Source organism: Haliotis cracherodii, unplaced genomic scaffold (genome assembly GCF_022045235.1).
Source record: "Haliotis cracherodii isolate W230 unplaced genomic scaffold, xgHalCrac1.p SCAF_6, whole genome shotgun sequence".
NCBI lineage: Eukaryota > Metazoa > Mollusca > Gastropoda > Lepetellida > Haliotidae > Haliotis > Haliotis cracherodii.
Genome location: NW_027266319.1, coordinates 52,097,723 through 52,113,880, shown reverse-complemented (window position 1 = coordinate 52,113,880; position 16,158 = coordinate 52,097,723). Strand labels below are relative to the sequence as shown.

At 39.5% G+C, this 16,158-nt stretch overlaps 1 protein-coding gene across 1 annotated transcript in view; it reads right to left on the bottom strand.

Moving 5' to 3' along the window:
• Positions 1–16,158, bottom strand: part of LOC139445491 (tudor domain-containing protein 1-like) — a 96,510-nt gene that overhangs the window by 14,409 nt on the left and 65,943 nt on the right. Inside the window, exon 11 of the mRNA XM_071226632.1 lies at positions 8,392–8,490. Coding sequence (XP_071082733.1) covers positions 8,392–8,490 — 99 coding nt within the window. The remainder of the gene's footprint in view (positions 1–8,391; positions 8,491–16,158) is intronic.

The following is a 16,158-nucleotide window of genomic DNA, read 5'->3' as shown; positions in this document are numbered from 1 at the left end:
CAATATCAAAGAAGCTGTTATCCATAAATTGTGTCTACCTTGTCACCTGTCAACTTCTAAAAAATGCCTATCAAACAATTTGACCCCAATCAGCTTACTTACTTACTTACTTTGGAGATTTAACGTGCGCTTTCCGACTGATGTGTATTTCGCACACGGGCCCGGCCAGGCCATTTAATGTGTTTCCGAAAGGGGTGAAAGTGGTGTGTGCAACCCAAGAGGGGGCTTTAGGGGTTGCTTATATAGAATTTGGGAATTTTGAGATCTGGAATAGATGTCGATGGGGTTGGGGATGAGAACTAAGGGAGCTTGGTATGGTGGATGTTTGTTTGTTTATGTAATTTTGATTTGGTAGATTATAGTGTTTTTAGATGCGTTTTATTAGTTCCGTTTTGATTAAGAATATGCCTAAGGCCTTGAAGTTTTCTAGTTTATTTTGAGGGTTTAGTATTGCTTCTAGAGTGAGAGCCTTGTTTAGATTGAGGGTGGTTTGTAATGCGGTTCGATGTGTTAGGTAGTGTGTGCAGTGGATGAGTGCGTGTTCTGGGGTTTCTAGTTGTTTGCAGTGTGGGCAGTTACCTGTAGTATGTTTTTTTAATTTTTATTTAGGTGGTTATTTAGGTTGGTGTGTCCTGTTTGGAGTTTAGTGATTACTCTGTGGATTTTTTTGATGGATGGAGAATTTTTGGTTTGGTTAGTGGTTTGCTGAGTACTTTTTGAATTTGGCTATTTGAGTTTAGATATAGGGTATGCCATTTTTTGGTGATTTTTTGCTTGTTTACGCTTTTAATTTCTGATTTTGAGATGGGTAAGTTTAAGCTTATTTCTGGGATTTTGAGGGATAGTTTAGCTGCCTTATCAGCGTTTTCATTTAAGAATTGACCTTCACTTTGTGTGAGTTCATTGGAGTATGAACCTGCATAGAGTGAGGGCCGAACTGTATGAACATTGGAGCTTGCGATTTTTTTATAACAATTTCTTTCCTCAAAGGACGTAGGCCAAGATCTAAACACAATTTTATTTAGTATGTGTGACTTCATGTTTACACTGACAGCCAAACAACAACCAGCTATATCGCGGAATAAAATAGATCCCCCAAAAGAGAGGTCACATGAGTGTATGGATGCAGAACTTGCTCTTCAGAAATATCTTCCGCAACACATGTGTTCATATAATATCCCCATTAGATGAGAAAGGTCTGTAATGAACTACCTCAGTAAGTCAGTCACAATGACAGCGCGTCATAATACATAAATTACATCAAGTACAAGACGTCACAATGGCCGACACGATAAACGTGACGGGAGGATTTCCGAAGTTGTTAATGAACCTGTGGCGGTTACAAGTGTTAGTCATAATTGATCAACTGACCAATTATTGAAAGGTGATTAAAGATGCGTCAAAGACACCAAGGTAAATTCGTAGATTGCTGGAGACGGTTTGTACATTAGGATGGGCCGTAGCGAGGAAATTCGTGAACAATCATGCAGTCAAGGTCTCTTACGTTTCTCAATGTATACTGAAATACTGAGACCAAGATAAAATGTTCTAAATGATCAGAAATAATGCTTATGTATGTTTTCGTGCTAGGGAATTCCCAGGGGTTTCCCCAGGAATGTGGAAGTAGTCCGTCAGTGTTTACGTCATTTCAAGAACACGGTCTCGTGAAAAACGTATGAACGTCAAATTGTGTCGTTCATACACTTATGAACGTCAACTTCGCGGTCATGTGACTGACCTCTCGTCCAATGGAAAAGCCATATGTCGTGTAAATGTCAAATTAAAAAATTATTACCGTATATTCCTACGTGGGCGGGTATCCACACGAAGGTTATCTGTTTGCCTGCCTTAGTTAGGTCGTTGGAGCTTTTAAGTAACTGATTTATTAATTTAGGTCGGTTTTTGGTATTTTTGTTTTGGAGGGCTTGCAGTCCACTTAGGGAGTCGGTAAGTATTAGGATTTTTTTGTGTTTTTTTTATTCTTGATTATGGAGGGCTGAGGCCATGCCCATTAGTTCTGCCGTGAATATTGATTGGTTGTTTGGGAGTCGGAGGGATTGTGTGGTTTTAGTTGGTTGTGTGGTATGGACTCCGGCCAATCAGCTATAATCCTGTAGTTTATATAACTGACATCGCCCTTTGTTTATGTCACTGACTTCACCGATAATTGTCGTTACTATACCCTAGTGTGTACATAACAGGCTTCTCCACTCCAGTATAAATACATCTGACATCTACTCTACTGTATAAACACTGCCTCCTACCTGTATATATACTTGTCAACCATACCCTGTATATCGCTTGCTTGATAATGGTGTTAGAACCTGGCTACACCGAAACGTCGCTCTTAGCTCTTAATTGTAATGAAGAAGTTGCTCATCCATAAATTCTTATCCTTACTAAATATTACTTGTAACATTAGTATTAACAACGCGTGTCTGTCTGACGTTGATTAATGAATAATTTGCATACTCATATATGCAAGGGGCCGACATATGGTTCTCAGTAGGAAGTGACAACTTGGAGACGATGGCTTGCGGTATAAACAGTTGTACTTTATACATGTAGATAAATACATACAAAAGACACTTTGTGCCAGGTCAGCACATAGTGGTTGTGGTTGTTGTCTTGGTGCCCCGGAGCACCCAGCCTAACCCTAGCTAGGCTAAGGGTAAGACCTTGCTTTTCTCCTCCTCTCCTTTTTTTCCCCTCTCTGGACCAAGGCTTATGCAGTCAAGTCCCGTTAATCCGACATCGATGGTTGCATATGATTGTGTCGGATTAACGAGTATGTCGGATAAACGAAATTTAGTAGTATCAACGTTCGTGATCGAAAATCGGACAACTACACGATAGATAAGGATTCAAACACGTTATAAAAAATATGAAATATATATTCATATTGTTATGTTAAATTATTGGTGGAATATGTTTTCTAATCATTCAACCTCTAAAGTTTAACACAAAACAACTGTTACGGACTGTTTGACAGATTCAAAATACTTTAAAAAGCATAGTCTTGAATGGAAGTCGCAACTTTGAAACTGGTACCCAAAGCTTAAGAAAGCTGCTTTCTAAGTGGCTAACGTCGACTTCCTGTTGGTCATTTCATTGGTAGGTCATAGTTCGCGAAAGGTTGTTCTGACATGACTTGTAATGGGATGTCCTCGTCGATAGCGAGAACTTGTATCTGATTTTAATAAGATTGAGGTAATCTAAGCATGTGAATTATCCTGTTTTCTTTATTTAAAGCATTAATTGTTTATTGTTAAGCAAGTTTATCGCTGCAGCTTTGTAATATGCAGCTACCAGCCGACTCGCCTCGCATCAAAACACTGGCTGTGTACTCGTGGGCAGATGACCACGGAGTACGCTGATCACTGTGTCGGATTAACGAGACTGATTAATGAGTGATTTCGGTATTTCGCTGCAAATTAGGTGTGTCGGAGTCGGAGTGCGAGACTGTCGGATTAACGGGTCTAAATAGCACTGATTTAATCGGTTCCCATCATTAGTGTCGGATAAAGCCGATTGTCGGATTAACGAGTGTCGGATTAACGAGACTTGACTGTATATAGCCATGGTCACCTGACATTTAGCAAGTAATAAATATAAATATAAACAGTAATTCATTAGCAGGATGGCAGACAGTCGATGTACACAAAGATGGGGATTAACAATTAGGATTAGCATCTTATAAATAACAGCAATTAAGTGTTTCAAGGCATGGCTCCAGGGTAATGAGCCTTTGCAATTAAATGTTCTTCAGACAATGGGTGTTGTAAATCAGTCGCTATGACAGTATTCACAATGTCAAGCTCAAAGGTTTCACACATTTGTATGCAATGTTGTTATCTCGTCAGTGCTGAGGCCACTTTGTCGGCAACATAATTGCGAAAATTTCTCTGGCAGCCAGTTGAGTTGTTTTACCAACAAAAAACTTTATCCTTTCATCATGGACAGACAAATAGGACGGAATGTGATGAAAGCAAACATTACAGGATCTGGTAACTGTAGACTTGGTACAATTTCCGGCAACACATGCGTTTACCATTTTAGCATGATAATCATACAAAATCAACAGTCCATGAAAAATAGAACGGATGCATAGCTGCTTCGCATCACAAGATAGGTTATATAGTAGACACTGCAATAAAATCTATGTACCAGCCATTGAAAATATTTGGTAGCTTTCAACCATGTCCCCAAAAAGGTTTGTTTCAGAGGGTGATTTGGGCACGTGAGATTTTAACACAATCACTTGGACATTTAAATAATGTCGATGAATGTTATGAATTTTTCTCTTGGAAATTGACAAAATCTAAATGTTACTTTAAGTCAAGCTTGATGAGAGAATCTCTATCTAATCTGTCTGTATACAAGAGTAGTTATTGAGCTATCAAAACAATACCATGGAATAGCAATTTGGAACTTTGTAATTCTGTGTCAGGTACACATCAATGTGAGTTAGTGTCAAACTTACTGCAATGGAAAGGAAAAAATATCAACATGAAAAAAATCCCAAAATAGCAAAAGGCACCAATTGACAACCTGGTCTTTGTGTGTGCAAAGTTTATATGTAAGAATACCCATCAGATTCAGAGATATGGTCAGACAAACACACCACTATGAACAGAATCAAGTCAAACTTGTTGCCATGGAAACATTCTAAAAATAGCTTATGATCCCACTTTATCCCCTGATTAATACATCTACCAAGTTTTGTGGATGAATCTTGAATAGTTTTTTCGCTGTGCTCCGAAAGAGTGGAGAGAGTCATGAACAGGCGTGTAATTCCTTGCACCACCACACATTCATACAAAATAATCCCTGTCACTGATTATTTTCAGGCTTAAATTCTGGTGTTTTCACATTGCATTTAATGCAATAATGATAAACGTAGCCTGAAAGCCTCTTCCCCTTAATGGAGCTGTGATTAGTGAAATACAACTCACCTCTATAAGGCCATCACGTTAGCAATATATTAATCATATCAATATATATTGGGACATTTTTAATTCCAATATGGGAATTCTACTGACGTATGCTGCAGAAATGGGGCCAAGTATACCTGTCAGGGATAGATAAATCACTGGAACCTCATTGATTGAATTGAACCATTAGTAGATAGCATCAGCATTAATCCATGCCATGGGGCAAAGTGTCACACATATCTATCTGCCAGGTCAGATATTGGAGGGCTCCACACTAATCTTGGGGACAGATCTGCCCTGGGATTCTGCCCTGAAAATTTCCAATGGGACTTTCTGGTCAGGACATCCCCGAAAGAAAGTGAAGTGAAATCAGTGCTGGAGCAGGCAAATATCAGAGTATGATATTTCTGTTACTGCATTAAATTCATCTTCTTGTCCCCTGTACCATTCCAAGTCTTTTATTCCTTATTATCTCGTACAAGAAGCATGGTCTCTGTCAATCTCATTCAAATCTCCCTGTGTGAAGATCTGACAAGTCATTTATAGGTCACACAGGTGGAGTTTCTACTCAGTGTCAAGGCTTCTAAATTATCGGCACTAGATTTGACGAGTTTAATCAGGTTAATTAACAACTTGAACAGTATTTCATGTTGATGCACGTACCACAACCAGATGTATCTTAAAATAAAATAGTCCTCAAAAGAGAGGTGACATAAGTGTATGTGTGCTCAACGTGCTCAGTAGCATCTTTGTAGTTTGGTTACCACAAATAAATTCAAGTAATATCATCATGAGATGAGGAAGGCCTGTGAAGAACTATCTCAGTATGTCAGTCTCAGTGAGTGCATCGTAATACATTTACATCAAGTACAGAACGTCGAAATGGCCGACACGATAAACGTGATGGGTCAGATCTAAAAATATGTTGTTAATGAACCTGTGGCCATCACAAGGGTATCTCATCATTGATCTTAACTGGCTGATCATTAAAACGTCATAATGAAGAGGTAAATTCATAAATTGCTGTAAACTGTCAGTGTCAGTCTAGACACGTTTCAAGTCGATAGTTTGGATGTGCATTTCTTCATGAGGATGTGTCGTTGCTAGGATAATTGTGCACAAGCATTCAGTCAAATATTTTTCCACTGTATACAGAAACACTCAGTTCAAGATTAAAGTGTCTTAATGATTGGAAATAGGGCTGGGAATTTACTACCTGGGTACCCACCCTACTATTACCCGACCCTACCCGGGTACCCACCCCACTATTACCCCACCCTAGCCGCATACCCACCCCACTATTACCCGACACTACCCGGGTACCCACCCTACTATTACCCGACCCTACCCGGGTACCCACCCTACTATTACCCGACCCTACCTGGGTGCCCACTCCACTATTACTCGACCCTATCCGGGTACCCACCCTACTATTACCCGACCCTACCCGGGTACCCACCCTACTATTACCCGACCCTACCCGGGTACCCACCCCACTTTTACCCGACCCTACCCGGGTACCCACCCCACTATTACCCGACCCTACCCGGGTATCCACCCCACTATTACCCGACCCTACCCGGGTACCCACCATACTATTACCCGACCCTACCCATGTACCCACCCCACTATTGACCGACCCTACCCGGGTACCCACCCCACTATAACCCGACCCTATCCGGGTACCCACCCCACTATTACCCGACCCTACCCGGGTACCCACCCCACTATTACGCGACCCTATCCGGGGACCCACCCCACTATTACCCGACCCTACCCGGGTACCCACCCTACTATTACCCGACCCAACCCGGGTACCCACCCCAGTATTACCCGACCCTACCCGGGTACCCATGCCACTATTACCCGACCCTACCTGGGTACCCACCCCACTACTACCCGACCCTACCCGGGTACCCACCCTACTATTACCCGACCCAACCCGGGTACCCGGTTTTGGTCTCAAGAGATAGGTACAAATGTCCAATTGGGAATAGTTTGACCGAAGCCTGGCAAAATGTATTTAGATACTCAAATAAAACGATCTGGTCATGCCTACACTGAAGTTGACTGAAGCTCTATCTATATTCAAACATATAAAGTCAGAAGGAATGTGTGCATAGTCAGAAAGAAATGCGGACACTAGTCACTTATAGTGCAACTGTGAAAGTTCTAGATAATCTTTGCTATTAACAATATATCACGTGACTAACCACAGGTCCGGGTAGTACTTTGGGCACTCGGGTCCTACAGGACCCACCCGGCCCGAGTACCCAAGTTACCCGTCCCAGCCCTAATTGGAAACAATGCTCATGTACTTTATTCGTGCTGGGGAATTCCAAGCGGTTTCCCTGACGAGATAACAAAGTAGTACATGAGTGTTTGTCATTTCAAAAATCCAGTCTTGTGAAAAACATAAGAATGTCAAAATGTGTGTTTCATACATTTATGAATGTCCGTTTCGAGGTCATGTGACTGATGTCTCATCCAATGGAAAAGCCATAAATCTAGCAAACTTCACATAAAAAATTATGAGTACAAGATCCACTCCATCTGGGCACAATGACATGTATTATTTAAGCCAGTTCCAGACGAAATCAGCGATAATTTATTTTTCTTTAAAAAATTCAATCTCTTGCATATACGTTCTAGATAGAACAGCTTTTCAACATTCTGTATACATAAAGCTTGAACATTTCACCCCTCAAACAGCTGAAACATTTCCTGTCTTCGATGGTTAAGCGTTGATAAGCTCTGGTTTTTGTGACAAATACATCCATGTTATCATTTTGATAAATACCAACTGACAACTGCCCAATGATATGATTAGACTGGTAGCAGGCGAATTATGATTCTTAAATAACTCGGCAATGTAAGAGTGCAACAACTCGCTGTCGAAAAGTTGAATCAAATAAACAAAATAATTCCAAAAATGGTCATTATAAACGGTTATCATAAGACAAAATATTATGCAAATAAGTATGCATACCGTAACTGATAAACATTTATGGTCAGATAATAACATTGTTCATGTAGTCATAATATCACAAGAATATGTAAAATATGTTGAAGTGCAAAATTTGATAGAAAAGCTTGAAAATAATGAAGAATTAGTGTATTGATAGATAAAAATACGCAAATTCCATAATTTTTCTGCAATTCTGTGTCAAGTTACATTTTCTGTAAATCGTTACGTCATCACAGAATTGCAGAATTTGTCTGGGACTGACAAGCCAAAACATAGATCCTGACTGACCTATTCTTCCAGGAATATCCAAGGGATTGTCCACAAAGCAGAAGAAGACAAAAAGGTTATGGCGCCGCTTTTAACAATACTCAAGCAAACTCACAGCAGGGGACAGAAATCTTGTACCCATGCATGTTGGGAATTGATCCCAGGTCTTTGGTCTTTGCCCTGTCCACTAAAGACTACATCATTAAAGTGTTCTTCTCTCACCTGAGGTGTGCTGGACATGTCTGTATGGGCAATATGTTCCGCGCCAACATTTGCCTGGAGTGTTGAAGTACCTGCAGATCCTCCGCTCGTCCCTAGCCTCTGAAAACACAAACTGTCATAGTCACTTCACAAGTTCAATACTGTTCCTTGTCAATCATAAAGGTAAACACAATTACAAACAAAACGAAAAAAAGCAAAATGAAGGACAGTTCATGAAAGCTGTCATGGAGTTAAAGAGACACCTGTCAATCAAGCAACTTGAGTGACCAATCAGAAAGTCTGATTTTGTTTCTTTGTTTGTTGTTTAACGCCTCACTCAGTAATATTCCAGCTATTTGACTGCGGTCTGTAAATAATCGAGTCCGGACCAGACAATCTAGTGATTGATATCATGAGCATCAATCCACGCAATTGGGATCGATGACATGCATCAACCAAGACAGAGAGCTGGAAAGTCTGATGTTGTTGTCAGATAATTTTAACAACTTTTCATTATATATTGTAGAAGAACATACAGGTTAAAACATGTGTTTGTGGAAGCATGTGATGGGCTCTGGCAAAAGGTTAATTAGATACACAGACTTGAACTACTTGCTGACATGTCGAAAACTAAAACCTGGACTGTCCTTGATAATGTCATTTGTGTAATCTTTTGATCCACTTGTTTGTTTGTTTGTTTGTTGTTTAACGACACACTCAGCAATATTCCAGGTGTAAGATGGCGGTCTGTAAATAATCGAGTCTGGACCAGACGATTCTGTCAGTTGCCTCTTACGATAAGCATCATAGGTTAGTTAGTCCCAATCCCGTTAGTCACATTTATGACCCACACTTGTCACAACACACCATAAGCGTTCCCCATTGCTATCTTTCCAGAATGACCCAAACATTAATAAAGCACCCAATATACTGAACACAAATAGTTAGGGCTCATTAATACTTTGGGGGATATTTTTATGAAATTGTGTCTCCAGTTTTCACTTCAAAATATATCCTCAAATATATTCATGATCCCTACCTTTTTTCGTTCAGTATGGATAGATATATTAATAACGAATCATAAAATACTTAGGTAAAGCAGCTTCTGAAATATTTCTCAGGTCTACACAAAATAATGGACATGCTGGATGTTCTCAAAAATAATAATGGGCCACCCAGGAATTCCTCGGCTTCTTTCAGAGAAAAAAACAATGTATGAACAAGAGAATTTATGGATGTCAACTTCTTTATTATGAGGAACACAATGTTTCGGAGTATGTGCTTACTCCTTCATCCTTCTGAGTACGTGCTTACTCCTTCATCCATCTGAGTATGTGCTTACTCCTTCATCCAAACAATGTATGAACAAGAGAATTTATGGATGTCAACTTCTTTATTATGAGGAACACAATGTTTCGGAGTATGTGCTTACTCCTTCATCCTTCGGAGTATGTGCTTACTCCTTCATCCTTCAGAGTATGTGTTTACTCCTTTATCCTTTGGAGTATGTGCTTACTCCTTCATCCTTTGGAGTATGTGTTTACTCCTTCATCCTTCAGAGTATGCGTTTACTCCTTCATCCTTCAGAGTATGTGCTTACTCCTTCATCCTTCAGAGTATGCGTTTACTCCTTCATCCTTCGGAGTATGTGCTTACTCCTTCATCCTTTGGAGTATGTGCTTACTCCTTCATCCTTCAGAGTATGCGTTTACTCCTTCATCCTTCAGAGTATGTGCTTACTCCTTCATCCTTCAGAGTATGCGTTTACTCCTTCATCCTTCAGTGTATGCGTTTACTCCTTCATCCTTCGGAGTATGTGCTTACTCCTTCATCCTTCGGAGTATGTGTTTACTCCTTCATCCTTCGGAGTATGTGCTTACTCCTTCATCCTTTGGAGTATGTGCTTACTCCTTCATCCTTCGGAGTATGTGCTTACTCCTTCATCCTTCGGAGTATGTGCTTACTCCTTCATCCTTTGGAGTATGTGCTTACTCCTTCATCCTTCGGAGTATGTGCTTACTCCTTCATCCTTTGGAGTATGTGCTTACTCCTTCATCCTTCGGAGTATGTGCTTACTCCTTCATCCTTTGAAGTATGTGCTTACTCCTTCATCCTACAGAGTATGTGCTTACTCCTTTATCCTTCAGAGTATGTGCTTACTCCTTCATCCTTTGGAGTATGTGCTTCCTTATGTGTATCACTTCTAAATGCCTTTAAAAGACTTTAAACAATCAGCAATCAGTCGAATTAATAAGACCATGAATTTCAGTGATCAATTCCCATAATTTCCCCAACAATTCCCCTTTATAAGCCCAATAGAATCTGTTTCAGGGGACAATCAAGACTGGTCGATGATGTTTTATATTTACAAATACTTACTTTCTTTTAAATAGGTCAAATTTTAAAAAAAAACATTGATTTTTTATTTCAGATAACCCAGATAACCCAAGTTTACAAAATATTTTACAATTCATCACCAATCTATCGTAGAGAAGACGAAAAACTGCAACTCATTCCATCTGCTCGTACCTTATGTAAACAGTGTTTGTCTAACATGACACAGACACTATCCCAAATGTCTGCCACTATTTGACTATCATTGATATACTATCGAAAACCCATAAACTATATTCACGAGCTCACAGGATGGTGCTCTTGTCTTCCTCATGTGCACATAGAGCCCTAGTGATTGACTGTTACTACGGTTACATCATGACGGCTTGTTAATATCAGTGTCCCTGTTGGGAGAACACCTGTCATATTGATGTCTGATGCTGAGTGGAGCTACTAGCAATTTTACACCAAGGAGACAGGAACATGACATATGCCACTATATATGACATAGGGACATGTATGTGAGTGTCATATCCATATGATTTGTATGTCGGACGGATAACAACGTGACGTGCCAGACAGATGTTGATGAGAAACGGTCCTACGTACTTATACCTTGTCAGCTGATTCTGCTGAAACCTTGACAGGCTGTTGGATAATCTCTGATAATGAACATGTTTTCATGTTGGATAATCAGGACAACTAAAACCATTATAATCTCAAGCTATCAAATATCATGAAAGCTTGTGGAGCTGTGCTCAGCTGGTAGGTTATGTAGTGTGTGAATTCCTTGAAACTGAATGAGTGAGTGATTGAGTATGGTTTTACGCTGCTTTTAGCAATATCACAGCGGGGGACACCAGAAATGGGCTTCAAACATTGTACCCATGTTGGGAATCGAACCCGGGTCTTCGGCGTGACGAGCGAACGCTTTAACCACTAGGCTACCCGACCCCCCAACCCCCCCCGTTGAAACTGAAACCTGTGGTCAGTAATATTCCAGCTTTATCGTGGAAGCTTGTAAATAGTCTCGACTAGATTGGTCTTAGGACTGTATCATATTTTGCCAATCCTAATTTAATGTAACATTTTTTCATGAACACCCTCCCCGACAATTATCAGTCTCTAAATGCTGTTCAAATTAATATTTAGGCCCCACAACTAACTATCTGGGTGCCGTTGTACAAAGTGATCTTAGCGCTGAGGTAATCGTAACTCCCATACCTGAACAATTATAGACTTACGACTGTCGTAGTGCTAATGTTGTTTTGTACAACAGTACCCAGTATGCCAAATTTCAATACACTTTCAACAAGATGGCCGATTAAGAGCAAGTATTTTCCTTCACAGAGGTGCTCATTATTCAAGTATTTGTTAAGTTACTAAATGTCTCATTAACTTTAAACTTCAAACTTTTAAGTCTGTCATGTTTATATATTTTAAAGAATTATCTGAGTCCCTAAATACTGTTCAAATTGATATTTGTATTAATTGGAAGAAAACAGAACTGTGTCACTTTTTGAACGACCAGTCTCTTGTATGTCTGTTGTCTCCTGTTGCAGTCAAGATAAAGTTTTCCAAGTGTGCACCAACTTTGATTTGTATTTCTCAGGACAGCATTTTCACATTGGTGACACCAAGTGAAAAGCTTGAATCCAGTTCCAAACTCACGACATAACCTTGCCGAAAATGGAACCTAAACATGTCTAAGGCCTCACTACTAACTACTTAAAGTATGCCAAATTTCAATACACTTTCAAAAAAGGTGGCCGATTAAGAACAAGTATTTTCCTGCACAGAGGTGCTCATTATTCAAGTATTTGTTAAGTTACCAAATGTCTCATTATCTTTAAACTTCAAACTTTTAAGTCTGTAATTTTTTTATGTTTCAATTGACACAGGGCAAAACTTGTAATTAAGCCCAGGGCTAAAATTTGAAGAATATATTACTCAGTAAGAATGGGCAAAACTTATAATTAAGCCCAGGGCTAAAATACAACAAACTCCAATCAAGTAGAAAATGAAATCATGGTTATCCGATTCAACGGATCACACTGAAAAGGATGTTTTGGCTTTCAAGATGAAAATCAATGTCTTGCTGATAATTATGGATTAGTATAATTCTTTCTCACTGCAATTAGATCTTGGACTCAGATTCAGCCATAGCACAGGAACATTATTAGCTGGTGACATTGTTGATTGTCTGTTATATCCTATCGATGCATTTGGACAATTAAAAATAAGAAAGCTCTGCCACTTATCGAGGTATGAACCAACAGGATGATGTTGCAGGTTTTCACTGTTTTATGATGATACAAGCTGTGTGGTATAGGAACTACCATATTTGACGTAATATGCGCCCAGGGCGCTCTCAAAATTAGAAACAGGGGGCTCTTATTAGAGTATTATTTTACTGAAAGAAACGAGTTAAAAGATAAATTCTGTGGTTTATGCTGACAGCCTGAAATGTTTATGTACGACAGATATATTTTTCAAGAATTTAATTGCCTATAATTAAGTGTGCATATAACATATGAGTGCGTATTATACGCGAATAAATAAGTCTTGTGTACATTGATCAATCGGAAGGGGTGCTAATTAGGATTGTTCACTGGCCAATATATTAGCAAATATCGCCGTGGGCGCTTATTTGAGTGGGGTGCTTATTACATCGAATACGGTATGTGTGTAAAATGTGCATCTGCATGACACCTTGCTTAGCACCTGTCACTCAATGCGTCAAGTGTGCAGCCTGAGGTAAGATTGATGTCAATATCAAATGATGTTTTTTTAGTAATGATTTTCTAAACAAATATAGATTAATGTCACATTTATTGAGTGTGTTCAACTATTACCGTGTTTAACGTAATAAGCGCCCAGGTCGCTCTCAAAATTAGAAATAGGGGTCTCTTATTAAAATATTATTTTGGTGAGAAAAAAAACACAGAGTTGAAAGATCGTAAAAATGAAATGTTTATATATGTATACAACAGATATATTTTCCAGATTTTAATTGTCCATAATTAAGTGAGTGAGTGAGTTTGGTTTTACGCCCCTTTTAGCAATATTCCAGCAATATCATGACGGGGGACACCAGAAATGGGCTTCACACATTGTACCCGGAGGGAATCGAACCCGGGTCTTCGGCGTGACAAGCGAACGCTTTAACCACTAGGCTACCCTACCGCCCCCATAATTAAGGGTGCATATAACACACAAGTGCATATTCTACACGAATGAAAAAGACTTGTGTACATTGATAAAACGGAAGGGGTGCTAATTGGGATTGTTCACTAGCCAATATATTAGCAAATATCGCGCTTATTAGAGCGGGGCACTTATTATGTTGAATATGGTATTCCATTTGTTTAAGTAATATTTGATTAAATCTGATTCAGACAGTTTGAAATGAATAATTAGTTGAATGCCCCTTCTACCATGGCATGTTCACAGATTATTTAACAAACACAATGTGCAAATAATTCAATAGTCCATTGAATTTTTTTATTGAATTTTTTATATTTTTTATTGAAAAGGTCATGTCTCAGAAATGTTTGACATTTACTTCGAAAAACGAACCCCTGATCAGATGGTACACCAAGGAGACTGCATGTCTTCGAAAGGAAAAACTGGTAATACTCAGTACTGTTTTTTGCAATATACATGAAGATAAAGATCACAAGAAACAAACCCGACCAGTGACACTTCCTTGTAGTAACAGTACATCTGAAGCTCTTAGAATGGATCCACCTTATTAACATCAGATCTCTTACTCTGATAGGAATCTTGCCTCTCTGTGTAGATCTGAGGACACCTCCATCAGAGGTCACAATTAGAATTATCCAATCAGTTATATCATCATCAAAGCTTCGAAAGTTTCAGAAAGAGCGAGCGGGGAACCAGGACTGCACGTTTTTATACTCCCTCATTATTTAGCCCATGTGCTTAAAACTGGAAAAATAAAACCACTTTATGCCCATGTGCTTACATTTAGTTGAAAAATATCCCTTACCGGATGTGCTTCAGCACGGTAGGTAGCACCTTTCTATAATATGGCCAATTTGCACCAATATTTCACCTTACAACTGTTAGAGTGAGTGAGTGAGTTGGGTTTAACGCCGCTTTTAACAGTATTCCAGTTATATCGTGGCGTGTCAGCTTAATGTGGGAGGAAAGCCTGAAGTGATGCAGGTCTCAGACGTTTACCACTTCGGTGAAACCCACGAGCACGGGTATGGTGCTGACAAACCTAGAAACATAATCGGGGTGAACTGGGATTCGAACCCACAATCATACGTTTCTGGCGTGCCCAAGGGTCGCAACTCTGCACAGCAAATCGCGGCGCCTTTGACGACTGGGCCACCCGTGCCCCTATCACTGTTAGAGGTTCATACATTTACAAGCCCCAAACATGTGATATTCTGGGTCCTCAGTGTGGCATTTTATATGCATATGACCAATATACATGATTGTGATAGTGGTTTGTTGTTACTTTTTTGACAGCTGTCATTTCCATTTTGAACGTGTTCTTGACTCATAACATTCAAGTTGAAAGAGAAACATGTTAATGTATTGCTCTCCCATTCCATTTGTGAGCATTGTTTTATTAATTTTGAGATAATCATCCTTTCGATAATGTTTTGGTCCCTTTTTTGTTTTTAAGCCCTGGGCTTAAATTTGAATATGTTACACTATTAAAATCTGTATTTAAGCCTGGGACTTAAAAACATGCAGTTCCGGCATTCAGAAACAAAAAAACGACAAGTTCCGACAGTAGAAAGTATATATTCATTGTGGATTGTTCTGTCTTATCTGAGCGGTGTCACATGTACACCCAAATCGGGTAACGATCAAAGAAATATTTGCATTCTGTGAAGGTTTTCATTTGTACAAACTGAAAGTTAAGAATCAAGGTAGTAAAAGAAATGAAGCCAAATCTTGTAGAAAGCTGACAGATGGCTCAGGAACTTACACAGGTTTCATTTAAATTGGGTGGTCAAAGTTCACTCAGGGCTCATCTGATGCTTTTTTGGTTTGGTTTGTTGTTTTACGCCACACTCAGCAATATTCCAGCTATATGACAGCGATATGTAAATAATTGAGTCTGGACGAGACAATCCAGGGATCATCATGAGCATCGATCGGGGCAATTGGGATCTATGACATGCATCAACCAAGTCAGCAAGCCTGACAACCCGTTAGTCGCCTCCTACGACAAGCATAGTCGCCTTTTCAGGCAAGTATGGGTTGCTGAAGACCTATTCTACCCCAAATCTTCACGGGTCTCATCTGATGCTACCTTCTGTGGAAGAGTCATCATATCTTAATCTGGGGGGTCAGAGTAAAAGATCTGATTTCAATGAGACTGAGAATGTGCTAAACTTCCTTTACATGTCAACATAACCATTGAATCTAACAGCAAAGACAAGGAACGGAGTGAGTGAGTGAGTATGG